Source organism: Lutra lutra, chromosome 14 (assembly GCF_902655055.1).
Source record: "Lutra lutra chromosome 14, mLutLut1.2, whole genome shotgun sequence".
Lineage (NCBI taxonomy): Eukaryota > Metazoa > Chordata > Mammalia > Carnivora > Mustelidae > Lutra > Lutra lutra.
This window is the reverse complement of record NC_062291.1, coordinates 69125292-69153052: the sequence shown is the minus strand read 5'-3', so window position 1 is coordinate 69153052 and position 27761 is coordinate 69125292. Positions and strand designations below refer to the sequence as shown.

General features: G+C 44.0%; 1 protein-coding gene across 7 annotated transcripts in view; it reads right to left on the bottom strand.

Moving 5' to 3' along the window:
- Positions 1 to 20986: 20986 nt before the first annotated feature.
- Positions 20987 to 27761, bottom strand: part of ADD3 (adducin 3) — a 123142-nt gene continuing 116367 nt past the window's right edge. For 5 of the 7 annotated variants that reach the window (XM_047702182.1, XM_047702185.1, XM_047702183.1 and 2 more), the window contains 3 exons: positions 25794 to 25917; positions 23880 to 23975; positions 20987 to 23239 (listed from right to left, as the gene is read on the bottom strand). In XM_047702182.1, the coding sequence (XP_047558138.1) occupies positions 22947 to 23239; positions 23880 to 23975; positions 25794 to 25917 (513 nt within the window). In that variant the 3' untranslated portion in view covers positions 20987 to 22946. Of the gene's footprint in view, positions 23240 to 23879; positions 23976 to 24011; positions 24394 to 25793; positions 25918 to 27761 lie in introns of those variants that run through there. The other 2 variants (XM_047702186.1, XM_047702188.1) reach the window with 2 other exon arrangements.

The window sequence follows — 27761 nt, the reverse complement described above, 5'->3', positions numbered from 1 at the left end:
GCTAGATGACATTCTCCATTTGTCCCAGCCAGTAGAATGTACAACACCAAGCGTGAACAAAATCTGATATAAACTAAGGACTCCAGGTCACCATAATGATTTGTCAGTGTGGGTTCATCAATCGTAACGAGCACTCCACTCTGGTACGTGCTGTCGGTAGTGGCTGAGGCTGTGTGGGGGTGGTGACAGCGGCTCTATGGGAAGCCTGTCCCGTCCATTCAGTTCTGCTGTGAACCTAAAACTGCTCTAAAAAAATAAAGTCTACTAAAAAATAGACCTTAAAACTTTGAGCCACATACATATTTTTCCATTAAACTTGAGATAAAATTCACCCATTGAAAGGGTACAACTCAGTGGTTTATAGTATATTGAAAAGGTTGTGCATCGCTCACCATTATCGAATTCTACAACGTTTTTATCACCCTGAAAAGAAGCTCCATATCTGGGAACAGGGGCTCTCCGTTCCTCTGGCAACCAATAGGCTACTTTCCATCTCCACGGATTTCTTAGGCTTTCCTTTGCCGTGGGTCTACAGTTAGGAGTGGCATTGCTGGATCATAGGGTAGCTCTACATTTAACTTCTGGAGGACCTGGCAGGCTATTTTCCACAGAGGCTGCACCCTGTTCCGCTCCAGCCGGCACGGCACGAGGGGTCCAGTTTCTCCACACCCTCACCAACACCTGCTATTGTCTTTCTGTCTGTAATCATCTCAAGGTGTGTGAAGTGTTCCGGAGCCTGAACTTTTAACTACTATTCTACACAGGAGGCACTCAATGAACACTTTCTGAATGAATGAAAAAATAAACACATGTTGTCATTGTCAATGATGTGATCTGACATCGCATCACACACATCATCTGACAAATCACACAAAGCTTACTAACCAGGAGCTTCAACAGAAGAGAAGGCTGTGGGGTTCAGTCCGTTAAGCGGCTGCCTTTGGTTCAGGTCATGATCCCGGAGTTCAGAGTTCTGGGGGATCGAGCCCCCCATCACATCGGGCTCCCTGCTCAGAGGGGAGCCCACTTCTCCCTCTGCCCGTCCTCCTGCTTGTGCTCTCTCTCACTCAAATAAATAAAGTCTTTTTAAAAAATTATTTATTTATTTATTTGACAGATCACAAGTAGGCAGAGAGGCAGGTGAGGGGTGGGAGAAGGGGCAGCAGGCCCCCTGCCAAGCAGAGAGCCCGACTTTGGGGCTTGATCCCAGGACCCTGAGATCATGACCTGGGCCAAAGGCAGAGGCTTAATCCACTGAGCCACCCAGGCATCCTGAAATAAATGAAGTCTTAAAAAAAGAAAGAGGTTGTTTTCCTCTAAATAGTGATTTCCCAGTGGTATCTGTCACTTGCAGTGTTTTATTATTTATGTATGTATGTATGTATGTATGTATGTATATCTATTTTAGAGCGAGAGGAAGAGAGTGCACATGCGCCAGCGAGGGGCCGGGCAGAGGGAGGGGGACAGAGAGAGAAGCTCCCGCAGGCTCCCCGCTGAGCGAGGAGTCCAACGTGAGGCTCAATCTCAAGCCCCTGAGATCGTGACCTGAACCAAAATCAAGAGTTCTGACGCTTGACTGAGCCACCCAGGTGCCGCACCTGCAGAGGGTTTTAAGATTGCAGATTCCCAGGCTCCACGCGCAGAGTTCGGTGTGGTAAGATGCGGGCCCAGCATCCCATCCCCAGGTGATCCTGCCGTTTGGGACCCAGTAATCTAGGAAGGGCATTTCGAGTACAGCGCTCCCCTTTGCGAGAAGCCAGCTGTTGGGGTGCCCTGTGGAAATGCAGCGCGTGGGAAGGGCAGGACTCAGACCTGGCTGAATTTTGGACCCGGGGCCGTATACAGCGCGGCATCCCCGGGCCTGGGCAAAGCGGACACAGCTGAGACTCATGGAGAACTCACCTCGCTCCGATTCTTTACATGCAACTCCTCCTTTCAGCTTCAAGATAAGATTCAGTGCAGAAGACCCTCAGAGATTCCGCCTTCGCAGATGACAGCCCCGAAGCCCGGAGGGATGCAGTCACGCAAGCTCTCACAGCGGGGAGAGCCAGGCTTCAAGCAAGGTCTGTGGGCTCCTGTCTGCCTGTTCTCCTCCTGCGCTATTTATTTCTCTAGCCTGGACGTACTCACTGCCCTCGGGAGGAGTCAGCACACATCAATATAGACAGGAGCTAGCCAGGCCCGCAAGGAGGGGGCAAGATGCTTGGTGGGCGGGAGGGTATAGAGAGGTTCTGGATAAAATATTGGTGGGGGATGCAGGAGGGAGACAAATAGAGGAAACAGAAGTGGTTCTTTGTGGCAGTAGCACACTTTCTAAGCCCTGTAGCTGCCCTGATGACTTCCTGCCACACTCCATGCCACACATGCTTGCCTTGGTTGCCCCCGAGTGCCCCCCCACCCCGAGACTCACACACAGCAAATACTGCTTGGCACCTAAGAATCAGGAGTAGGTACTTTCTGCTGCTATAGCTCATTTAGATATTATTTCCAGATGAGAAAACCAGGCCCAGGGACATTAAATAACGTGCCCCACATCATACAGTATGTGTTGCAAGGCAACTCCAACTTCGTTTTTGACTCCCAGTCCAGTGCTCTTTTCCTCCTACTAGTGATTCTTGAGGCAGATCATGGGTCCCTCGGAGACTCCGATGACAGCGATCTTACCTCACTGCGCGGGAACACCCCTTGTGTATGTGTGTTGGGGCTCATTCCCAATGCTATGGTTTTAGGGCGATGCCCAGACTCTGATGAACCTGCTCGGCTCTCCTCATGCTTTGAGGGACCCCTCGCAGAAACAGCAGTTTCACAAGAACATATTAACAGCCCCTCAAAGACAAAGGCAACTTAAAAGAGCTGGTTCATCGCAGAGCGGGGTCCCTTCTTTGCAGGCCCAAGCGGACCCGGAAACCATCAAAAGCTGAGGCTGGGAAACCCAGCTTCCTGCTTCTGGCCTCAATTCCCCACCACCATCACCACCAAGACCACTAAAAATAAGACCAAACCCAACACATGCCCTCCCCACGTCGTTCTCCTCGTGGTTTCTCTCTCTGCTTCCTATCGATCTTGAAGTTTGCTTTACTTCACAGCTCTGACTTCACAGTCACAGGGGCCCTCCCCCGGCTTGAGAGGAAATAGCATTTTATTTTATTTTATTTTTTTAAAGACTTTATTTATTCATTTGGCAGGCAGAGAGAGAGAGAGAGAGAGAGAGGAGGGAGCAGGCTCCCGTCGAGCAGAGAGCCCAATGCGGGGCTCGATCCCAGGACCCTGGGATCATGATCTGAGCCGAAGGCAGAGGCTTTAACCCACTGAGCCACCCAGGCGCCCCGGAAATAGCATTTTAAAAAGCCCAAGAGAAGATGGCAGGTGTGAAACAGCGGGTACTGAGGGTCGATGTCCTGCCTCTCTTCATCCATCTTGCTAGGGAGGTGGGGACTCCCCTCCCACCCAGCAGGGTGGCAGCCCCAGGGAACTCTGGTCCAAACCCTGACAAACACTGCCAGGGTCAACCTATACGAATCTTGGTTATGGCTTTTGACAAATGTACCCACACGCGCACCAGTGGCTGTGGGGCTCTGGAAGGCATAATTGCTCTCCAGACTTAGCAAGTATGGGTGGAGGACAGAGTCACAGGACACAGGATCTTTGGGGATACTTTATGAGAAATGCCTTTTGCCTCTATCTGTGCCCTGGAAAACCAAGGGTCATTGGCCCATTTTTCTGGTTTACCCCCCAAATGCTCTTCCGGCCATCATTTCAAACTCCAGCCCCTCCAGGAGACCTCCCTGGAGGGCCCCAGCGAGACTTTACTGTCACCCAATCTCAGCCTCCGTTTGCTGCTATAATTATACGTCTTCCCTTGCTAGATTGTGAGCCCTTGGAGGGGCATGGGTGAACCACGGAATCACTCATTTTAGGAATTACACAACTAATATATGTTTACCATTTGGAAATAGAAAATTTAGAGAGTCCCCCTTCCCCATACCCCCCAAAGATAAAATGTATCCACGATGAAACATTTTGGTGATCTTTCTGTTTTCCTGTGCAGACACAAACACACCACCACACAACACATTTACTTAGAGTGGAAGCTATTCGACTTCGAGTTCCATAACTCCCTATATGTCCGCTCAATATGCCTTAAGATATTTTCATCTCAACATTGTGTGTCATTGGAGATCGCTGCAGAGCCCCATGACAGCCGCATCACCGTGTCCTCTGCCAGTCTTCTACTGCTGGGCCGTGAGGTTGTGTCTCGTTCTTTTTTAAAAGACAAGCTTTGTTAAGATATAATTCACATACCATAAAATTCATCCTTTTAAGGTGACTATTCAGGTTTTTAGTGTATTTACAGAGTCCTGCAATCATCATCACCGTCCAACTTTAGAAAATTCTCATCACCCCAAAAAGAAAGCCCATGGCCCTGAGCAGTCATCGTAGTCCTTCGCTCCTAGAAACCTAATCTCCCTTCTGAATGGATTTTATTTATTTATTTTTTTAACTCTGGACATTTCATGTAAGTGGCATTGTACGATGTGTGGCTTCTTTCACTTATAATGTTATGTATCAGGGCTTCTTTGCTGCTGCTGAATGACATTCCACGGTGCGGATGATGCCACATTTTGTTTCTACATCCATCAGTTGGTGCACACTTGTACTTGTACTTGCACACTTTCCACTCTTTGCCTGTTATGAATAATGCTGGCGTGAACGTTTCTGTGTACATTTATATGTGAACGTATCTTCTCAGTTCTTTGGGGTCTATGCCTCTGAGTGAAGCTGCCGGATCAGGGGGTAACTTTACACTTAACTTCTTTGAAGAACTGCTGAACTGCTCCAAAGTGGTTGTGCCATTTTATGTTCCCATTAGCCGAATAAGGATCTTCCAGTTTCTCCACATCCTGGCCATCCTTTACTTTTTTGTTCATCAATTGGGTTTTTTTTTTTTTAAGATTTTTTAAATTTATTTGACAGACAGATCACAAGTAGGCAGAGAGGTAGGCAGAGAGAGAGGAGGAGGAGGCAGGCTCCCTGCTGAGCAGAGAGTCCGATGTGGGACTCAATCCCAAGACCCTGAGATCATGACCTGAGCCTAAGGCAGAGGATTTAACCACTGAGCCACCCAGGCGCCCCTCAATTGGGTTTTTAACCCCAGAGCTGCCCTTCGAATATAGAAACGCTGAATCCATGTTTGCTGGATTGATCATGTGCTTTCCCCCAAATAGGAAGTTTTTGCTTTTCTGAGACTCGTCTCTACAATCCATGCCCCCAAACACCAGGCCAGATCCAGCCTTTGTCCTTGGAGCGAGGGAAGGCTTCATGGAGGAGGAAGGGTTTGGGCTAGGAGACAGTTGTAAGAGCAGAGTGTGACTTTGGGGACACCACTGACCTCCCTGAAACTTTGGTTCTATTACCCACGAGGCAGGAGCTGAGAACAGGAGCTGCCTCATGACATAAGGCAAGGACACCACGCAGCACGGTGTCAGGCACGCAGACGGGCCTCTTGTCCTTCCCCATGAGAGGGGTGAAGGCTTGGTGCTTAGATGAGCCTGGGAAAGACATGCCCTTGGAGGAAGAGCATGTGCCGGAACAGGGGAGTGAAAGCACGTGACCAGAGTGAGGGGAGAAGGTGGAGCATGGAAATAAAGCCGGGATCCCACGGGGCCAGACACCCCCCACCATCACCACCACCAAGGAGCTCTTTGTGCGGGAAGGAAGTTCCATCCTTCCTTGAAGTCACAGACTCTAGGCTGGGCAGGAGGGGACCACAGTGTGCATGTTGAAGGGCTCCCTTTCCCTTAGGACTGAGAGGCTGGGCCAGGAGCAGCCAGCCCAGCAAGGGGGCTGTTTGAATGAAACTGGGTGAAAATTGAGGAGCTGAGACTAGAGCCGTGAGGGTGGGCGTCACACGGGGGCCCACAGGGGGAGAGACTTAGGAGGGGACAGCAGTGGGATGTGACAGCCGTGTGGCCTCTGTGATGGCAGGCTGCCCTAGAGATCTCATCTTTTTAAATTCTCACAACTCTGTAAGGAGCTACCTGCTTTTCCAGTTCCAGGTTTGCCAACTGAGGCTCAGAGGGAGTTAGGAGATTTGCCCAAAGTCCTACCAGAGGGATAACATTTGCCCCCAGGTCTGCCTGCTCTCCTGGGAAGGACTTAGCTCTGCAGTGAAGCCTGGGAGGGAGGGAGAGAGGGGGAAAGTGAGCGGGAGGGGAGGCTTGGCTTGGCGGGCAGCCTGGAGCTCAGGAGGGTCAGTCACGCTGAGGGCTACAAGGCCTCTCTGAGGAGCAAGGCCCTCGGTGATAGGAGCTGGGATGTCTCTGATCCCCTTTCTTCCTGGGGTAAGGGTGGGGGTGGGTGGGGAGGCATACGAAGCCTTGGAAATAGAAGTGTGTTAAATGGAGACCATGACCCAGCCAGCCCTGTTTGGAGTGAGGCTGGCACATGGGCCCAGGTGGAGAACAGGCAGCTCCCCAACTCTTCCCTCATTCAGAACCCCATCCGTGGCCAGAAGCCTAGATCCTCTGGACTTGGGGCCATGTTGGGGAAAGGGGCTGTCACTGGGCTGGTGGCTGAGCCTGGATCTCCCAAGCAGCCTTGGGCCTTTCCCTGTGCACTCCCCTCAGCAGGGCTAAGAGACTCTACCCCTTCCTGGAAACATCCACACTCACAGCATGGGTGTCCCACACCAGGCCTGCCTGGGAGACCCACACGCTGGCCTGGCGGGTCTCATGGGAGCAGGGGAGCGGAGGGCCGTGTGGAGACGGGACAAGATCCCCACACCGAGAAGGGGGAAGGGGTGCCTAGGAGGGGAGTCCTGAGCTGCCTGTCTCACAAAGAGGGGGATCCCCCTTGCTTCCACTTTCTCCCAGGCCGTATTCCCCATGGCTCCCTTCCTGTGCCCATTAGCCTTTGTCCACGAGGTCATGCTCACTCAGCTTAGAGTTAGCTGAGGCTCAGATGGGGACATGGCAGGGAGCCATCTGGTTTTCTCCCAAGACCCTCAAACCTCCCCCACCACCCCTTCGTCGCCCCCAGGGCCCAACCTGCCTAAGCCCAACCACCCCCTTCTTCTCTGCCCTTGAGTCTTTACCCACATTTGCTACCTGTCAGTCAGGCAGCCTCAATCCCCTGCACACAGAAAGCCAGGCAGCCCACTGTAGCGGAGATCCCTGGGCTCCTTCCCCAGCCTCTTTCCTTGGTTGGGGGAGGTTGTTGGAGAAGTTGGGGGGGCGGGGGGAAGCGGGGAGGGAGAAGGGCAGCCTGCAGTCTCCCCTTTAGCGGACAGTGACCATGGCCATGGTCTCTTTGCAGTAGGCTCTTTCTCCAGACCACAATTGGAACTCCCGGGGTGGAAGTCCGGGGGACAAGGGACGGTGGCCAGCCGGTACCTGTGACGGAGGGTGGCTGGGTAGGTCACAGGCATGTGTTCCCTGACTGACTGGGGCCTGGCTCAGTCAGCCTTTCCCATGGGGGTTGTTCCGACCAGCACAAGGTGTCGCTGGGACCTCCCTGAGTGCCACTGGACACTTGGTCTCCTCTCTCTGACTACTCTGAGGCCTCTGACCCTGAAGGAGGATGAGGGAGAGAAAGAAGGTGGCAGAAGAGGAAGGGGACAGGAGCAGAGGGGCAGTGGGGGTGGGGACAAGGAGGTCCTAGGAGGGACAACATCTGATCGCCTTGAGTGGGCCAGTCCCAGCATGACCTCTACAAGGCAAGCGTGCTCACCCGCACTTGACAGCTGAGGAAACTGGGCTCAGAGAAGAAACCTGCCCATGGTCTCTCAACGGGTCTGTGGCCGAGCTTCTGTGTCCAAAGTTCCCCTGCTTGCTCTCTTCCCGGCCACTTGGTGCCTGTCTCGTCTCATTCCCTTGTCCTGGGGTAGAGTCCGTGGGCCCTGAGCACAGCCCTGCATCTTCTCCCCAAGCTGGGCTCTGCCACCTGGTTTCGGGCCCCAGACCCAATCTGGAACGGCCTCACACAGGGATCACCTCAGGGTGAGTAATATCGGAGCCTGTACCCCCATCCTCTGGGTAGGGCATCATCAGAAATTCCAATTTCTAGGTAAAGCACCCAGCTCGTTGCCTTAGTCATGGCAGAGGCACCATACCTATTGGGTGAGTTTCTCATTCCTGTACCTTCCAGACTGACCTCTCCCAGGGCCCACCCCATACACTTCGGGGTTCACAGGGCAGCATCGCTGACGGTCAGGGCTGTGGACCAGGATGCAGGAGTTTCACTCACCTGCCCAGAACGTGACCGGCCCTGGCTCGTGGCTGCCTTCCCGGCAGGACTGTGAGCTCACCCTGCTTTGTTCTCCATTGAGGGTGTCCCGGGGACTTTCAAGTGAGGGGTCAGCCCCAGCCACCAGGAGAAGGGAAACTCAGTCCTAACTACAGACCATTAAGCCAGAAGGAGAACTGAGAGGAAGGGGGACAGCAAGCCGCTACTGTATGGGCCCAATCCCTCCCAGGGTGTCCCTGTGTCCTGGGGAGTGGCAGAGCTGATGCACCCCAGAGGCCGTGCTCAGAGTGTGGCCTGCCCATGCACACCCCAATCCCACCAGGGCAGACAGGCCCTGGGTCCTGTGCGAGCTAACAAGGCCGGCTGATAACCTCTCCATATTTGTCACTCGTTTTCTTAAAGAGGAGGCCGAGCACAGACAGAAGGGTGGAGGACCAAGTAGGGTGAGTGGGAGCAGCAATGGTCTTTGAATGCACAGGCCACACCCAGAAAAAGCAGCCCTGATGGTAACCAGATCTTCCCCTCTGGCAACACAGTGATACGGGAGGTAGGTCTCAATGCCTTTCCTTACCTCAAACTACTTCATCATAGTGTTCTGCTAATCCCAAATGGTTGAAAGCTACTTCCTACGAGGAATTCCAGTAAGCTGATGTTCTTCAGTCTTTTCACCTTTATCAGGATGGTTTTGGGGGCCTGTATAGATGGGAGCCCTGGTTAATGCCCAGTTGGCTGAATTCTTCCCCCTGGTCTGGCTCTGACAATAGCACTGGCTCCTCACACTTCCAACCCAAGGAAAATTCTCTACACAGGCAAATGTGCCTTGGGAGCTGAAAGGAGGAGAAGAGCTCCAGGAATTCTCCAGGCCTAAGTTCTCAGAAGAGAAGACAGTGTTGATGAGAGAATCCATCAGAAAATTTGGAGGAATGGAGTGGCCCATGATGAGAAGGGGAGCGGGGACAGAGGAGATAAGAATTCACAGTGCTTTCACCACAGTCCGTAGCCAGAACACCCAGCACCCCAGAGAGCTAGTCCTGCCCTGGATCGGGTCCCATCTCGTGGTGGCAAAGGCCACCAGCTACCCTTAGAGGAAAGTACCTGTGTGGCCAGGAGGGTGGTGTTCGGATAAGTCTATATTTGGAAGAGGACTCTAAGTTGGGCGGGTGGTTCCCTGGCCTTATCAGGGCCCTGCAGTCCAGCATGGCCCCAGGGCAGATGGGCTGTCCAATCTCCACCCTATTGGACTTGGCTCAGTCCCCATAAGAGGGAGGGCCTTGTCATCACACACCCCTGTGCTCAGTGTCACCCTACTCCATTGGCTGCCTTGACCTCCGTGTCACAGCCAGCTGCAATGGGGAGAGAAGTCGGCTGGCTTTCAAAGTCAGGGGTGAGCAGAGGCATGGCACTCCCCAGACTGGGCAAATCCTGGCAATGGCAGAAGGCGGGGGAGGGGCTTCGGAAGGAGAATGAACACCTGTTGGATTCCAGAGGCTTTAGAAACAAGTTAAACAGCTCTGTCAGAATTCATTCAACTCAAACTATTAATATTTCTCCCTGATGCCAAAATGGTCATGACTAGATGTGTCCAGGCAGCAAGTAATGGAGAATGTGTTACATCTCCCACTGAGGGAGGGAGATGGCACAGCCATGACACAGGCTGACACATGCTTGACATGCTCTTCTGAACTGTGTGATCTCGGATGTGCTGTAGGTCTTCTTAGAGTCTCAGTTTCCTCATCTGTAAAATTGAGAACATGTATTTATGAAATTAAGTGCAATAATGTGTGTTAAGGACAGGGCATTGGACGGTAGGTGCCCAGTACGTGTTCCTTCCTCCTAAACCCCCTTTCCTTCATTTCTCATTGTCTTTACCTTTTTGTTTGAGTGATTTGATATGACTAATTCTGATGCCCTGTGGTGGTTTTTAAATATGACTATAAGTTCTTTGACATTCCCCTCTTCAAAAGGTAGAAACTAACATCCCTCCCCTCAAAGACTGGCTGGACCTCGTGACTTGTGTTTTACATGAAGAGGATACAGCAGAAGGGAAGGTGTATGAGGGGAAGGTGTGTGATGTCTGAAGCCAGGTGATAAAAGGCACTGTGGTTTCTACCTCGTTCTCTCCTGGACTGTCTGCTGTTAGGGCCACCCTGTCATGAGGACACTCAAGCAGCCCATGTAGGGAAGGTTCAAGTGGGGAAAGGGAAGGCATCCCACCAACAGTAAAGCACCAACTTGCCAACCATCTTCCAGCCCCAATCAAGCCTTCAAATGACTGCAGCTTTGCCTGACACCGCAACCTCTTGAAAGACCCCAAGCCAGAATGTTCCAGAATTTCTGACCCAAAGGAACTATGAGATATAATAAATGCATATTGTTGTTAAAAACTCCACATTTTAGAGTGACTTGTTACACAGCAATAGCTTATGTATCTGTTGAATTCCAAAAAAGCTCGGAAACCGCATATAGGTAAAGGCAAAGCTGTAACAACATAGAAAACTATCAGAACAAGATTTGAAAGATGGGAGTGAGGTCCTAAATGGGGTGGGTCTAGGGAAGAATCTATTTCATTCAACTGGAACATCTGGCTAAAGACAAAATAAAGCTTTAAGGCTTCTTTCAAGCCAAGGTAAAAACAGGAACTTAATGGATCATATTAAAACTATTACTTTTCTTTTGGCTTTGAATAATGATGTACATTTGACATGTGGGATTTTAGATGAATAACCTCCCTATATGGTGAATGATATCTTGGTATCTTGTAGATACTCTGCCTACTGTAGGTCATACTGAGCAGGTTTGAAATGAACATATAGTTCATTTATGACGCACTTATAATGACGCACTTTGACAGTTTTCAGAAACTCTTGGCATTACAAAAGTTTGGAAAAAATGTACACTGTATTTTGTAAACTTTTTACATAGGTACAAGACAAAAAATAAAGTATAATAAGGTTTATAGGAAAAGTCTCCATCCCACTCCTCTCCCCCACAGGGTAGTTTCCTTTCTCATGGTCAACCCTCTGTGACGGATATCTGGTTAAATTTCCCAGAGTTATTTTATATACACATAAATAATATATATTGTTTGCTCCCTTTATTACACAAATGGTAGCATATTATAGGTGTGGTTCTGTCCTGTGCCTTTTGTTACTCAATATTGATATAGGACTTAAAGATAACTTTCCCCTTAATTATCCTAATTTTTTATTTCCCGAGCTTTTGGTATTTCTTATTTGAACTTTGGAAATGTAAAGAGGTCAAGAAAATAAAAGCGCTTGGGATCCCACCACTAAGACGTCACTGGCTGTTCAAAACCCACTGTTTGGGTGTATTCCTTCCTGTCTTTCCCCTGTAAATATGAGATGTCTAATATGTGTAGTTTTTTTAAACCATGGAAAGAATTTCATTTGGGGTTTTCCTCCCATCTACTTTTACATGGGAGTATTCCCAGTCCCTCTCCCTTATCACTACCGTTATACTGTACGTATATTCAGGTTTTCCTTAAGGGGCATATTTATTTTCTCAATAACACTCTGCCCAGCACAGGATTGAGGTGAACCTGCCTTTTCTGGGTCTTCTCCGGGCTGCTGTGAGAACAGCTCAGACCAGCCTTTGTCACCAGGGCATCTGTAAGATGAGCAACCAAGACTAGAGCATTACTGAAGCACTTCCATAGAGGACTTTCTTGGATTGCCAGCATGCCACAGAGCCTGCAGAAGGCCAAATCCCTGCATGATGGCGCTCAGCTCTCAAGGAGCAAAGAGACATAGGAAAGGTCAGCCTTGCCAACCGGGGCACCAAAGTCAGTTGTTCCCCTGAACACAAATAGAATCAGAGTGACTGACCGAGTCCCATGGGATTCTCCAGGAAGTTGCCCTAGGTCTAGGCATCCCCACTGATCTTGAAGGATCCTTGCCTGGGAGGATGTAATGTAACATTTTCCTCTCCATCACCTTCCAGGCACAAAACACACCCTCCAGTGAGGTTCCTCACTGGAAAAGGGCAAGTTACATAGGATTATCTATTCGTTCCTTCTCATCCTGTCCTTTTTCAAAGACTAGACATCTGGTCACAGTTGTATAAAGAATTCTGGAAAGAATAGGAATTATTTTTTTTTTAAAGATCTTATTTGAGAGAGAGAGAGAGAGCACAAGCAGGGGGAGCTACAGAGGGAGAGGGAGAAGCAGGCTTCCTGCTAAGCAGGGAGCCCAACATGGGACTCCATCCAAGGATGCAGGATCATGATCTGAGCGGAGGGCAGATGCTTAACCAACTGAGCCACCCAGGCGACCCAGGAATGACAACATTCAAGTGGATAAGAGTGGAAGAGGTAAACCAGATGTAGTTTACTCCTTTATCTTTTTTTTTTTTTTAAAGGGAAGTGGCATCTCAGCTTTTTTTTTTTTTTTTAAGATTTTATTTATTTGCCAGAGAGAGAGAGAGAGAGAGAGCGCGAGCACAGGCAGGCTGAGTGGCAGCAGAGGCAGAGGGAGAAGCAGGCTCCCCGCCGAGCAAGGAGCCCAAGTGGGACTCGATCCCAGGACGCTGGGATCATGACCTGGAAGGCAGCCGCTTAACCAACTGAGCCACCCAGGGGTCCCATTACTCCTTTATCTTTTCCCTAATATGCATTTTCTTCGAGCAGATAAAGGAGACCAAACAAGTGATAACACTATATACGCTACCGACCTTAATTCAGGGCTTACTGATACTGAGCTAAGTTTTGCGTATATTATAATCTTGCTTAATTTTTATAACTACCCAAAGAGGTTAGTGCAATTATACCCATTTGATAAAAAAGTGAAGAGCTACGAATCAAAGTCATGTCTCTAGGACCCCAGGGCATAAATTCTTAATTTTGAACTATCATGCTTTATTGTTGGACAAAGAAAAAAAAATGCTATAACAATGTCAGAAGTGGAAATTTCAGGGTATTAATGGTATAATTGTCTAATAAGATATGTAACATGTTGTATTCAAATGACTTGAGAAAGAAAATGTGAACCCAGTACAATATAAGTTTACTTAATTGATGTCTACTGTCTCTAGAGATTCACGTAAATTAAGAAGATAAGACAGCAGTTATCTTTTAGAAATAAAGACAGGAGAAGTATAAGCTCTTAAGTCTGATTATGCAGGTTTGGAACCCCAGTTTTGCCACTTACTAATTAATTGACCTTGGGCAACTGCTTTAAACTGCTTTAAATTTCCTATCTGTAAAATGGGATAATACCATCTACCTCAGAGGTTTGTTGTATTAATGAATTCATTCAAAGCACTTGGTGTTTAGTAAATTCTAGCTATTACATTTAACCCATAGAGTTATAATGTGCCAATGACGTCTATCAATGACAGCAGCCTTCAGTTAAACAAATGCTTAAGATCCAGTGGGCGAGTCATAGATTTAAAAACCATACTGGTAATCAGGATGGAGTGGTTCGATCACTGTTCATTTAAAGGCATACCTGTACCCCTGGGGCAAATAATACATTGTATGTTAATAAAAATAATTTAAAAAAAAATACCTTCAGTAGGGTTTGCTAAGGCTAGACCATTTCTGTAGATCCCCCAATTTGTCCCTGGGTTCCCAACCAAAACCTTACTGTATACTTGTATAGGAAGCCCCTCCCCACACTGGATTAATGAATGCCAGTGGGGTTACCCAGGCAGTTTGCCCTGGGGTAAAACTCTGCCTCATGTGCAAGCCACTTTGTCACGAGAGAGACACGTTGGGGAAGGCTTCTCCTGACATTGCCTCCGGTTCTAACACTTGATGTTCCTTGCAGCTGATAACAGGCTGCTTTTGGTGAATCACCTGGCATGACAGTAAGAAACTGACTTGGAGTTTGAATCCCAGCTTTACCACTTACTAGGTGCGAATGTAGGATAAGTTCCTTCTTCTCTCTAAACCTTGGTTTCCCCTCAGTGGAGTTAGCCCTACAGTGCAAGACTGGGGATTAACTGAGATAATGTAATTTAAACACGCAATACAATGCCTACCCAATGCCTAAACTGCCGTAGAGATCAGACTAGGAACTTCAATTAAGATCTGCATCCCAAGCTACTTCCTGACTTTCACTATTAAGATATAGGAGAACATCTTTTTGCTGTGTACATATTCTTCACCATGTCATCAGCATGAACAGTACTGTCTATCACGAGCAACAAAAATGCAGATTTTATTTTTGGCCAAACATGGTGGAGAAAAAAGGATGACACAAGGTACAGTCTCTGCTCCCAGAGCTCATAACCTTTTCGGGGAGATAGATACACAATCAATAATGTTAATTTAAGATGGGCTGAGAGAGGTATGATCCTCAAGTGCCACTGGAGTTTGGTAAAGGAGGTCATTTTGATGAGAGAAACATCATTGGTGGGGCCAGGTGGTAGAGGATGCCTGGAGAGCTAGGAAGTCCCCTGAGAGGGTGCAAGCCCTCTGGCCAGGTGTGCAGGATAGGGAGAGGGGTTTAGGGAGGGTCTGCTTGCCAGGGAGTGCTCTATGGACCACTGCTGGCTCCAAGGACGGAGTGATTCAAATAGAGGCTGAGGACACATCTGAGCTTTGCAAGTAAGGGCCCAGGAAGCATTCTCTCCGCAGGCTGGAGGAATGAATGGAGAGGTCATTATTTGGGCAAGTGTGGCAAGATGAATCAGAGAGGCCTTCTGACTCAGTGGCAAAAGGTAATTACCACAACCAGAGGGTCATGGAGGATGTACCTTGTAGAATCAAAGCTGTTTTGCTCATCTAAACTTACAGCTTCATCTATTCCAGTCGGGGGAAGAAACACAGACCACTCATTCTCTTCAACCCAATCAGTACCTGTGAGGAGCATTTTCTAGTAGTGACTTCCAGGAGGGGGGCCAGAGTCATCACTGGACCTAATTTTCCTGTAGGGAAACTGTCCTTTCAGATAGGGTAAATGAGTTCACATAGAGCATCTGGCCATCTTCACAGCTAGTGCGTTGGTAGCACTTGGCCCCTGACAGCTAGTGCGTTGGTAGCACTTGGCCCCTGATTGTTACTCGGTGCTAGTCCTCCCAGGTGGGCTCTGGGGTGAGACAGTGAGAGACCATTCCCGCTGCCCTGCAGGACTCTCACATGGCTATCTGCTGTCACAGATGGCTACTTCCACCATGAAGTCAGGTCAGGACCGTCCCTGGCTCTGTAGCACTCCTCTCCTCTCCACAGCTGGGGCCCCTGGACCTCACCCAGCTGTGGCCTCCAGGACTAGTCCTGATGAGGCAGGAGGAATGAAGACGGCTCTGGGGACTCTCTCAATATCAAGCCACGCCTGTCTCTAGGCCAGTCATGACCTTGTGTCTTGGCCCCAGGATGCCTTGCTTCTGGAATTCTAAGTGGTATCATGTACCTCAAGTCTGATAACAGGATCCCCATCTGTCATTCTTCTTGCATTTGAGTTCCTGTGCTGAGGAACTATCCCCAGGCCCCTTAAGCCTCAGGTCCTGCCTTGATCTTGCCATTGCCCCACAGGAAGCAGAGGAAGCGCTGCACTCGAAGCCTGCGGCTGGGGCTCCTACACAGGCCAGGAGGCTCGCAGGCCCTGCTTCCCCGCTCCGGATACCTGACTGGGACGTACACTTCCCCGATGGAGACCACTTTACCAGATTGTGCTTTTGGTTGATTGCCATCTCCTCCGGATTCCATGTTTCACCTGCTGGGCTGGACTTCCTACTAGCTGCTTCAGACCAAGCTGCTCTCCCCACGCCTGACTTTGCTCAGTGAGTGGGTAGAATTCCAGAGCTTGCCCCACCCAGTCCGCCCTGTTCCTCTGCAGTTAATTGAGCCATGCTCAACTTGACTTTAGCAAGGATATGTGCATGTGCTCTTGCTCAATATTAACCTAAAGGTCAAAATGGAGACATGAGACGATCTTTACACAAAATCATTTCACATTCATGGTTTGAAGACAGAAAACTATTTAAAAGATATTTTTAAAATGAAAAGTCTCGATTACCACACAACATATTTTCAAAGACTCAACAAACCCAAACCTCAGGTGCACCGGTAGCTAGTATCTGCAAAACATTTTTGGTTGTCTGAATAGTCTCAGATTACCTTTAAGTTGAAATAATTGAAGCCAACATTTCCAAAATAGAAATCAGGTACGAAGTAATCTTAAACCTTAACTTGTGAGCCCAGTAAACACTCATGAAGAGTATGTCTGTGCCTGCCAACAATTTGGCCATTATCTACCTACTTCTCCTAAAACTGAGCGGGTTCACCTATTCTGAAGTCAAAGTCAGCCAGCCACCACTGAAATCCAGCCCCTAGAGCATTACTCAACAGGAAAGGGTGAGTTCTAGAACGCAACGACTTCCTCCCCAGCTCCTGCTCGCTGAGAATCTTCAGAAGATATTGCTTTTGGAAAAACCAATTAGAAAATGCTCTTACATTAAGGACAAACACTAGACTGGCAAATGATTGAAGAGGGTCTAGCAGCACTGCAGCTCTAGGTCTGGGCTGGGCCACTCACTACCAACATTTTCTTTTAAACCCAGAAGAGTTCCAGTGGGAAATCCACAAGACTCTCCATCCCTTAATTCCTCCATTTTATAATCATCTTATAACCACACCACTTTCCTCATTTCCAACCCATCTGTGAATATTACTGCTATGGGAGATACAAGTTTTTCTTGAAAATTCTCAAGTCTAAATATCAACCTGAGAGGACGCTGTTTGGTCTAAGTAGTCCAATTAAAAAATACTCCAGATTGTTCTTTCCATAGGGCTCATACATTTACTGGCTTTTTGAGGGGCAGTCTACTACAAGTAGACAATGAGGACAAAGTCGTGTCTACAAGACACAAGACTGTAAACAAGACTCCGTCCTGTGTATTTTGTCATTTTAAAAAGCACAGCTAAAAAGTTTTGGAATAATTTCTTAGAAAATTAATCAGTGCACATCCAAATTAGATTAGTAATACTACTTTGGTTCCTCTTTTGCCTTTTACCAAATTAGATTAATAAAATCAGTGTTAATTGATTTTAAGGTATGGACAAGAAACTAGTATTTTGTCTAGTGATGGGAGTTACCTGGGACTGAAAATAAGGTACATATATATTTTTTAACTATTGTAAACAAGGTCAAAGCTGGCCCCGGGAATGGCAAAACCTAAAGTAGTTTATGTAGGTATAAAATGAAAGGTAGCTTAATCAGTAACATTCACCACTGCTTTGGTATCAAGATTTGCCCAACCAGAAATTATATAGGCCTTAGAAACAATTATGGACTGGTTATATACCCATCTATCTTTCTGCTAGATAAAACACAGAACCTTTTGGCCATGGAATAAATATCAAAAAGTACCGATTTGTCATTTAAGGTATAAATGACAGTTAAAATATTACAGATTGCAGCAATAAAATCTGCATCTTGATTAATTTGAGAGAATACACAAAATTCTCTGCAGACTTGACACTTTAGGAAAAACAATATTGATTACATAATATACAGGCTCAGTCCTGCAATAGTTCTCTTAACGATTTCTGTAACAATATATGAGCATTATTGTGCCAGAAACTTTAGAAAACTGTATGCTTGTTCCTCGGTTACAAGCTGATGAGCTTCCAGGGGAGACTACAGCACAGCGGAGAAGCAGGAGATGCAGACCCAAAGCCCTTTGCTTACCTCCTGGCTTCGCTGCCTCCAAGCTGCATAGATTAGGCAAGCACAGCTTCTCTGAAGGACTGATCCTTCTAAAGTCAGAACAAGAAAACAAGGCTGAAGGAATAAATGAAGTAATTTGGTATCTTTAAACTTCCCTCAATCTTAAAGTACATCTAGCAATGCATAATCAGAATAAAGTCCTAACTGGAAGCTCAAAGATATTTTGGAGAAAAGTTCTCACGATTAATTAAAACTAAATTTAGACCTCGGGACGCCTGGGTGGCTCAGTTGGTTAAGCAGCTGCCTTCGGCTCAGGTCATGATCCCAGCGTCCTGGGATCGAGTCCCACATCGGGCTCCTTGCTTGGCAGGGAGCCTGCTTCTCCCTCTGCCTCTGCCTGCCACTCTGTCTGCCTGTGCTCACTCTCGCTTCTCTCTCTATGACAAATAAATAAATAAAATCTTTAAAAAAAAAAAAAAAAAAACAACTAAATTTAGACCCAGGATTGCCCTCTAATGGTCATCTCTTAGAAATGAAATCCCTTTGAAAACTACTGAATTTACAAGTTATTTTTTCTATCAAATTTCCCCAAAAGGCTTATCCTTGTTCTTATCTCCAGTATGTATACTGGACTCTTCTCCAAGAAAGATCTCCAAGTATATTTATTTAAATAAAGCTGTCAGTAAATATAAGTATACTTCTGATGCTTAAAACTACTTGTAGAGCTAGGGACACCTGGCTGGTTCAGTGGGTAGAGCATGAGACTACTGATCTCGGGGTTGGAAGTTCAAGCCCCACATTGAGCCTAGAGCAGACTTAAAAAATAAATAAACTTAAAAAAATAAAATGTCAAGATTTAAGAAAAAGCTTCTCTAACTGAACAGTCTTTTCGTGTTTTTAAAATACCACTTTCCTTTGAATGTCTCTCCTTGTCCCCAACAATAAAAATCAAAAAGGAAAAACAAAGAAAAGATAAACGGCTTTTACCCAAGTCTTTTCTGTATCTTAAGCAAAGGTATAGAGCAATACCACCTTGTCTTCTAGGTGTCATGGTGAAGGGTCAAGGGCTGCTCCGTATATTAAAGGATAGTATCACCACAGGTCACTCCTACTTTGCAAGTATTCATCAATTTCTTCCTTCCTGGGGTGACTTATTTAGAAAAAGAAAAGTCTTCCAAATTAAAAGTTAATGTTTTATCCTAAATCTATATCCCATCTTATATCACAACATGAATTCAGCATGGTTGGATTTATAATCTAAACTAAGGAAACTGCCTTAAAAAAAAAACACCTCACAAAAATGTACACTGGACCCACGCTGGGTCTGGCGCACAGGTGTCACTAGTAATTTTAGAATCTGAATTTTGATGGGTGAAATGCTAGTACCCCTTATTCATTTTCTGTAAGCCTTAGTCTCATTATCTACAAAATGGGGGATAAGATCACCTCTTTTGTTGGGATGTTGGGAAGGCCAAATGAGGTAATATATGAAAAGCACTTGGCATAATTTTTGATTAACAGAAGGCATTAAAAAGCAAGAGGTTATCAATTAATCTCTCCAGCCAAAACATGCCAATTTTTGAAGAAGGCATTTTATTGCCACTCACAGGAACAAGGAGTCATTTTCTACCATGGTTTCTTCTTGAGACCTCACTTCAGATATTGTTTCAATGTGTTTTCCACCATAAGCATTAGAGTCCTTCCCGCGGTATCCGGATTCGTGAAATGAACGTGCTAAGACAACAAAGTTGAGAACAGTCTAGTGAAGAGAATGATAAGCAACAAAGGAAATGTCTTCTAAGTTCTGGATTATTTCCCAACCAACATGGTGCCTATCAACTAACAGAGGGAAGTTCTGGGCAAGGATTTAAGCCACATAGTGGATTGTTAGGTCTATTACACCCTCTAGTGGCCAAAAAGAAGATTGTTCTTTTAAAAATCTTGGTTTGATCAAGATGGAAATTTGGATGAGTATACATATCACCCTTGAGTTAAAAAAAATAACCAGCTTGCCTTTATGTTTTTTGCCTATGTAAAAAACAAAACAAAACCCTAAAAGCTAATGTTAAGAGAAACCAATGCTGTCACAACTGGACCCATTTGGCTCTCTTTCTTCTCTGCTAAATGAAAATACTAAACACTAGAAGAAAAAGCACAGGCAGCACACCTTTCAAAGCCATATTGACTCTCAAATGTAACTAAAGTTAATGGTCTTTGTTGTGTTATGGAAGGGAATTCTGCAATGAGTATCTTTCTAAAGCAGGAATTTTTCACCACAGGGTTATTTACAAGCCAGGGTAATAATTAAATATGCCCAAGACTATGAATCTATTCTTCTCTGCCTAAACCCTTCATTTTTATAATGGGTAATTATAGTAAAAACTTCAATTAACCAGAACCCTCAATTAACATGATTTCCCCTCCTGGACTCTATTTTTAGGACAAAGTGGAAAAAGGAAATCACAAGAAGTCATTCCTATGAAGGACTGAGTTTGAAAATCTTCTAGAATAAATTATGCTAAGGAGAAAAAACCCAGAATAAAATTACATTCACACCATGATAAGCAATATATATGAGATGTATCTATAAATCATCAAGAGTTGGAAGGGAACAGATTTATTTTAATGCTAAGATGCTGGAATTGTAACCCAATTTCTATTCTTTTAATTATCATAGTTACATTTTTAAAAGTCAAAGACAAGAGTAATGTATATAATAAAATCAGCATATATTCTGCAACATTTTCTATTCTACATGCATAGATCTGAATAGTAGAACTGAGACTGAGAATCAGAGTCTTAAGTCCTTCCAATATCGTGAGATCCCAGAGATATAGTTAAGGTCACCATTCGCTATTCAAGGCAAAAAACAGGTCACTTGGGGAACACTTCGTCTAATATGAGCTGAAACAAAACTTTTTTTAATATAGTGAATTTTCAACTAATTTGAAAATAAATTTACTAGGAAATTACTTATTCAGAAGCAACAGTCCTACTCAAAATGTCACTGCAGTTAAAAAAACGAAACAAAACAACAAAACCCCCATATTCCACAAAGCAATTCAGGCTATGCAACCACCCTTGAAACTTGAAAGTTCATGATACCAAATCCATCTATTTAAAATACTGTTTATTTGTGATTTAACATTAATTAGCATTACATCTAAGAGCAATATCAGATAACATTTATACATTTTCCACAGGACACAGAGGTTCATTGGCTCATTCTTTATGCCAAAGCAAGTAAATAGAGGCATTAGCAAAAGGTGCAAATAGTTCACTGTTGCGTTTAAAAAATATTTATGCACATTGCATTCATTTAAGATATATATATATATTTAAAAAGTTATGGAAAAGCATAGTTCACAGGTTACTGTTTCTACATACGTTGTAATACAACATAAATGATGTAGAACATAAAAATTCTCAAATACAGAATTAAGCAACTGAAAGTTTCCACTAAGAGATTAAAATACTGATTCCAGTAGTTAGTGAGATCTAGAATGAAATTTCCAGGCTCTGTTTCAACTTTGCATCATCATACACATACAGTCAAACAGAACCAGCCCCAGAACACACTGTAATCAATGTGATTTTTTACATCCCAACTCACCCTCCAGAAACACTTCAGATTATTTTTACCCACTGACCATTTTGGATCATTGATTTTACACTGATTTGTGACATCACTTGGGTGATGGGGGGGAAAAACTATATTAAGCCTAGTAAGTTTAAATTTGTATTTACATTAGAATGAAAGTTAACTGAAGTAAGGTTAAGAAAATTTTGTAAAAATCAAGAAGTGGTAGGTTTTCTCACTGGGGGATCAGACCCATGGATTTCTTCTAGTACTGCCTTCTAAAGATACAGAAATTAAAAGGAATTGACCCTTTTAAAACTCAAATATCAACCAAGAAATATGATTTTGGCAAAGCAGAATTTTAGCAATTTGGGACATGTTTCAAATAGACTATGCTTTAAATCCTATCGTGACTAAATCTTTATCAAACTAGAATTCTTTGCATGACACCACTTTTGTTCCCTTCATTTTTCACTTTCTCTCTTCCTTTTCATTTGGTTACCATAGGAGAGCTTCTTCATTCGTTAGCAATACTCAGAGAAAAATACATGATAAGGTTCAAATATGAATCTAGTTATACCTTGAAATGTTCTAATCCCCTTTTGATACCAAGTCCCTGGATTCTTGAATTATATTTAAGTATACTTAGTACCAAGCAGCCTCAAATGTGCTCTACTGTTATATGATTGGCTAATATGCTTATGATGCTTTTATATTGAATGGTATACAAACATCTCAACATACAAAAATCATTTTTGCCAGAGTTAAACTAAATAACCCATGTTACGTGTACAAAATCCCCTTCGTTGAAAAATAAGGGGCTTTCTAAACTAATAAAAAAGGAAGTTTTCAAAAATTATAGTTTACTAAAATGATTTTTTTTTTTTTTTTTTTTGGCAAAGAAGGTTACTTCAGGTGAGGAAATTTTATACTATGAATAAAATTCCAAATGAATCTTTTCTTAAACTTTTCTTTAAAAAAATTATGTGCCAGTGTATACTAATGCTATAGATTCTTAGAAGCTTTTAAAGTGTTCTGTTAATGCCCACTGAAACAATGGGAACCCCAAAGGTACAGTCAATAATCGTGGTAAAAAATTATATTCTGATTACACAGTGAAGCAGGTGTTGAGAAATAAAAATTCTCTCTCTTGTTCACTGGTAATTTGTTTCCAACAGATATTATGCAGAAGGCCTGAAGTAATTCAGACAGGTATCTGTTTGTGATGAATTATAGTAATACTTCATGAGGGCAGAGCTAACTAAAACTAGCAAGTGTTTAAAAATTCAAAACCTTTTTTGGACATATAAAATGAGATGAGTTTGAAATTGTTTTCATAATGTTTTTCTTTTAGTAAAATCTCTTTCCAGTTCTTAAGTCCAGTTTGCTACATACCCCCAATCTTATCTACCACTGCATATTAATGATCAACTTAAATGTGGTATTTAAATGTGCAATGTCACATTGTAATAATAGTTATAAAAAGACTTTAGTTAGGCTTCAACTTTCTCCTTTTTTTTGTTCTTTTTCAGAAAAGAAGGAGTACGGAATTTCTTCTTTTTCTTGGATGGTGATTTGGAAGGTGAGCCTTCAGGTGACAGGACTTCTTCAATTTTTTCTGGAGACTTAATGGTAATCTCGATGTTCTCTATGGTCGTGCTTGTAGTTAACCTACTCACTTGCTTTGCAAGCTCATCTTCAACATCATGCATATCATCCTTGCCATTCACTACCATGACAGGCACTTCCATGGAGATGAAGCTCTTGGAAAATAGCTCATGGTTTTCTACAAAAGGGGAGGGGGTGGGGTTTTTTTTTTTGGTTATTTTCTATAGTTAACAACTTTGTTTTATTTTATAAAACTGAAATGTTTTAGCAATGTACTAAGGTATTACTTTAAATTCAATAAAGATAAATCATTATCTTAATAGACTACGGGTCTATTAGCAGGAAGTTAATTTTCTCACATAGTATAATGGCGAAAGGCACAAAGTTATTAGACCAAAGGATGAAGGATAGCGAAGTCTGGTTTGATGATTTAACCGTTTCATTGTAAATCAAGTCAATACAAATGAGGAAGACAACATGTATTTTTCTTTAATTTGGGGGTCATTTGGCAATTAAAACTGAAAAAGATTTCATGCTTCTGATTGGAAGATGTAGGACAAACCACTTTTAATTTCACAAATTCTCAAGAACTAATCGGTTGCCAGAATCCAAATTAAGGTAAATCAATATAAACTCTGAACAGAAGTAGTCCACCATTTAATAAAATAATAAATAAATAAAATTATTGGGAGCTTTAAGTAAAATCCATGGCAAACTTATTGCAATCAGGAGTTCAATTTCTTTACATAAAAACAAACGACAGAGGACAAACTCTTAAGACTAACTCAGTGAATGCTATGGGAAGTTACAGTGAATACCTTCTAATTTTTCAGGGATATTTTGCGGTGACTGAGTTTGAGACTGAATTTGTGAAACAGATGAAGCGTCATCTGAGAGTAATTCCTGCTCAGCATCTGTTGGATGAGAGTTTAGTTAAAAGCCATGCAAAACAAAGAAGCATAAGATCTCAGGGAGGTTAGTACATCAAACTCCTGCAGACGTATGATAAACTCTTCAGCAATGAGCTGAGCATGCTAGCTGTCCCACAGAATAATAATTACGCATTAAGAGGAGGTTAATGTGTTAACATTTCTGGCTGCTAATAATAAGTTTACATACATGCTTAGTAAGGAAGCATGGCTAATCGCAGCCCAGGCAAATAATATGTATGCATTTAGCTTTTGCTTGAGTGTTAGAAAACCAAACTATACTGAGCAGCCGGGTGATGAAAGTCTCTGATGAAAGAATGATGAAGTCTCACCAATGATGCTACATTCATGAGGCAGGCAGAATGCCTCACTGAATTTTTGAACAATATCCAATTAGTGATTCCTGTCAGAGCAATATTAGTGAGCTAATTCAGAAGGCCATAATGAATGTGGAAGAAACTACTTATAAAAATATATATATAAAAGGTGATGGTTCTAGAGTGCAGTATTTATTACCTGACATCTTTAGGCTTTCAAAACAATGAGAGATTAAAGAGGGACATTTTATAAAATAGAAAAACAGAGAAAGTTTCCAACCTTATGTTAGAATAAACAAATGCAATAATACCACTTAGAACATTTGGTATGTTCACATTAATGAGTCAGGACGACTCCCTCTTGTGAGAAAGGCACCAACTAACATACTGATAACAATCGTTTCCTTGATGATCCACTTGTCAATTCTTTCTACATGATACCTAATATGAACAAAAATTCTCTATTAGTTCTGTTCTGTCTTGGGTAAAAATTTCAACCGTATGTTGTAGATGCTGTAAAGCAGAGGCTTTTACCTTTTTCTGGGGTCACAGATGAGAATTCTCCTTTACCCTGAGTGCCTCCTTTCCCCAAATGTGTATCATACAAAATTAAGCATATATTTTTCAGATGGCTCATGGACTGTCTGGAGTTTATCCAAAGACCCAAGATTGAGAACCCCTGCTATAAAGAATTTATTTTTGAGAAGAAGGGAGCTAATATTTAATTAGCTGGGGTTTCATGAACAACTTTTAAATATAATCCTTACTTAGGGTCCTAAAGTCAGAAAAACTCAACCTCACAAGAGTGCCCATGTGTTTAAAGAAAGTCACAGCAAAATTTTGGCAGTTTGCTTTTGAGATAGTATTGGTACCTTGCGATACCAATCTCTCTCTCAACAAGAGAGATTTTACAAAGTATTATTAAAGACACACAATATATGCTGTAATGTTTAAATCTGTTACTGTATCTATATTTATTTTAGCTGGTAATTCTTTACTTATCTGTGGGTATCACTGTACTATGGAAGACCTTCTGCCAGCCATCAGACTGCTTTCCAAGGAAAGCTGTTTTTCTCTACATGTTAACATAAATGGACTATGGGGACTCTGCATTTTAGCTCCACCCACACTCAGCAAGTTCTGGGAGAGGTAACAGAATAACCGATTGCAGAAGGACATTTAAAAACAACAACAACAGGGTGCCTGGGTGGCTCAGTGGGTTAAAGCCTCTGCCTTCAGCTCAGGTCATGGTCCCAGGGTCCTGGGATCGAGGCCCGCATCGGGCTCTCTGCTCAGCAGGGAGCCTGCTTCCTCCTCTCTCTCTGCCTGCCTCTCTGCCTACTTGTGATCTCTCTCTGTGTCAAATAAATAAAATAAAAACAACAACAACAACAACAACAAAACACTGACTGCCTTCTATCATCCAACTCAAGGTGTTCTGCTGTTAGTAGTATGGTTATCAGGCTTAACCTGAATATGAACTAACCTTCCAAGCCTTGCTGTTTACGTTCGATTGTCTTCTTATACTCTTCAAGCTCTCCTTCTGTGAGATGACTGAAGGGGTTGGGAGGAGCGGGTGGAGCCTGATCGTCATCTTCAAATTGCATGGTCTTGTGGAGGAAAAAGATTGACAGATCAGAGGTTATTCTTTGGAACTGGATTAGGGGGCACGGAACATAGCTGAAGGCTCTCAGAATGATGGTGGGAGAATGGTAGGAGCCTGAAGAATTCTGTAGATAAATGGCCTCAGATAAAAGAACTACAAAATTAACATTTGGGGATTCCCTAGAGAAATAACCAATGACCCTACGGTGAAGCTCACCAGTTCCTAAGCTCTGCATGCACCCAGAGCATGTGACTGGCCTTCCAGTGCCCCATTCTTTTTTTCTTTTTTTTTTTTTTTAATTTTTTTTTTTAAGATTTTATTTATTTATTTGACAGAGAGAGATCACAAGTAGACGGAGAGGCAGGCAGAGAGAGAGAGAGAGGGAAGCAGGCTTCTTGCTGAGCAGAGAGCCCGATGTGGGACTCGATCCCAGGACCCTGAGATCATGACCTGAGCAGAAGGCAGCGGCTTAACCCACTGAGCCACCCAGGCGCCCCCAGTGCCCCATTCTTAAATATAAACAGACTACCATGTATTACTAGATACCTGAGGAGTGCTTCCAATATGGAAGGGAAAAACCAGGAAACAACAACAAAAAGAGAACTTAGAAGAACAAGGAAAATAAAGGAAGCTTAAGAGATCTTAAATTGATTCCCTTAGAGCAGTAAGAGAAAATGCTGTATCCATGAAGAAGACCAGGATGTTATTTAAAAAAGAAACATTCAGGGAGTAAGAAGTCTTAAAAATCTTTAAAAATGTATCAAAACAGAAAATTAAACAGAAGGCTAATAGTCAAGCAAATCTCCTAGAAAGTAGGAAAAAAAGACAAAAGGATGGAAAATGGTAAAGAGAAATATCAGAGGCTCAAAGAGGTTCAATTAACAGTAAATCTTGACCAGGCGCCTGGGTGGCTCAGTGGGTTAAGCCTCTGCCTTCAGCTCAGGTCATGATCTCAGGGTCCTGGGATCCAGCCCCACACTGGGCTCTATGCTCAGCAGGGAGCCTGCTTCCTCCTCTCTCTCTCTCTCTCTCTCTCTCTCTGCCTGCCTCTCTGCCTGCTTGTGATCTCTCTCTCTGTCAAATAAATAAATAAAGTCTTAAAAAAAAAAAAACAACAAACCAGTAAATCTTGACAGAAAGAGAGACTGGAGGGAAAAAACTATTGAAGAAATACATTTTAAAAATTCCCAGAACTGAACTATAGGACTTTGCAGATTCAAAGGGGTTACTAAATGCTAAGAACAAAGACTGAAAGAAATCTAATACAGAGCACATCATCGTAAAACTTCAGAACAGGAGGGATGTAGAAGAGGTCTAAAAGAATAAAAAGGGGCCCTACACTCCCCTTCTACTTCTCAACAGTAACATGGAGTTAGGGGACAACAGAGTGATGCTTTCCACGTTTTTGAGGTAAATTATTCTAACTAGAATTCTGTGTCTATTATATGAACATTTGAGGGTAAAACACAGGATTTCAAGGTGTTAACTTCCCGTGTTTCCCTTCTCAGAAAGCTAGTAAGAGGATATGCTCAATGATAAAGGAATAAATCAAGAAACTGGAAGACAAGATGTAGGAAACAGGATACTACACAGTCAAGAATCAGAGGAATCTTCAGGATGAGAATGTGTGGCTGGTCTGAAGAGCAACCAGTCCAGATCTGGTCTGGAATGACAGAGCAATGAGAGATTACCTGTTACCTTTGACCCTTTGGAAAATAAGGCTTTAAAATTCCTTTGAGAAGTTTGGGGAAAACTAAGCCAATGCACCCAAAATACAAAGCCAATGACAAAAGGAGGCACTTACTAATTCCAGGGGTCAGAGGGTAGTATAAGAAAGGCGTTGTAATC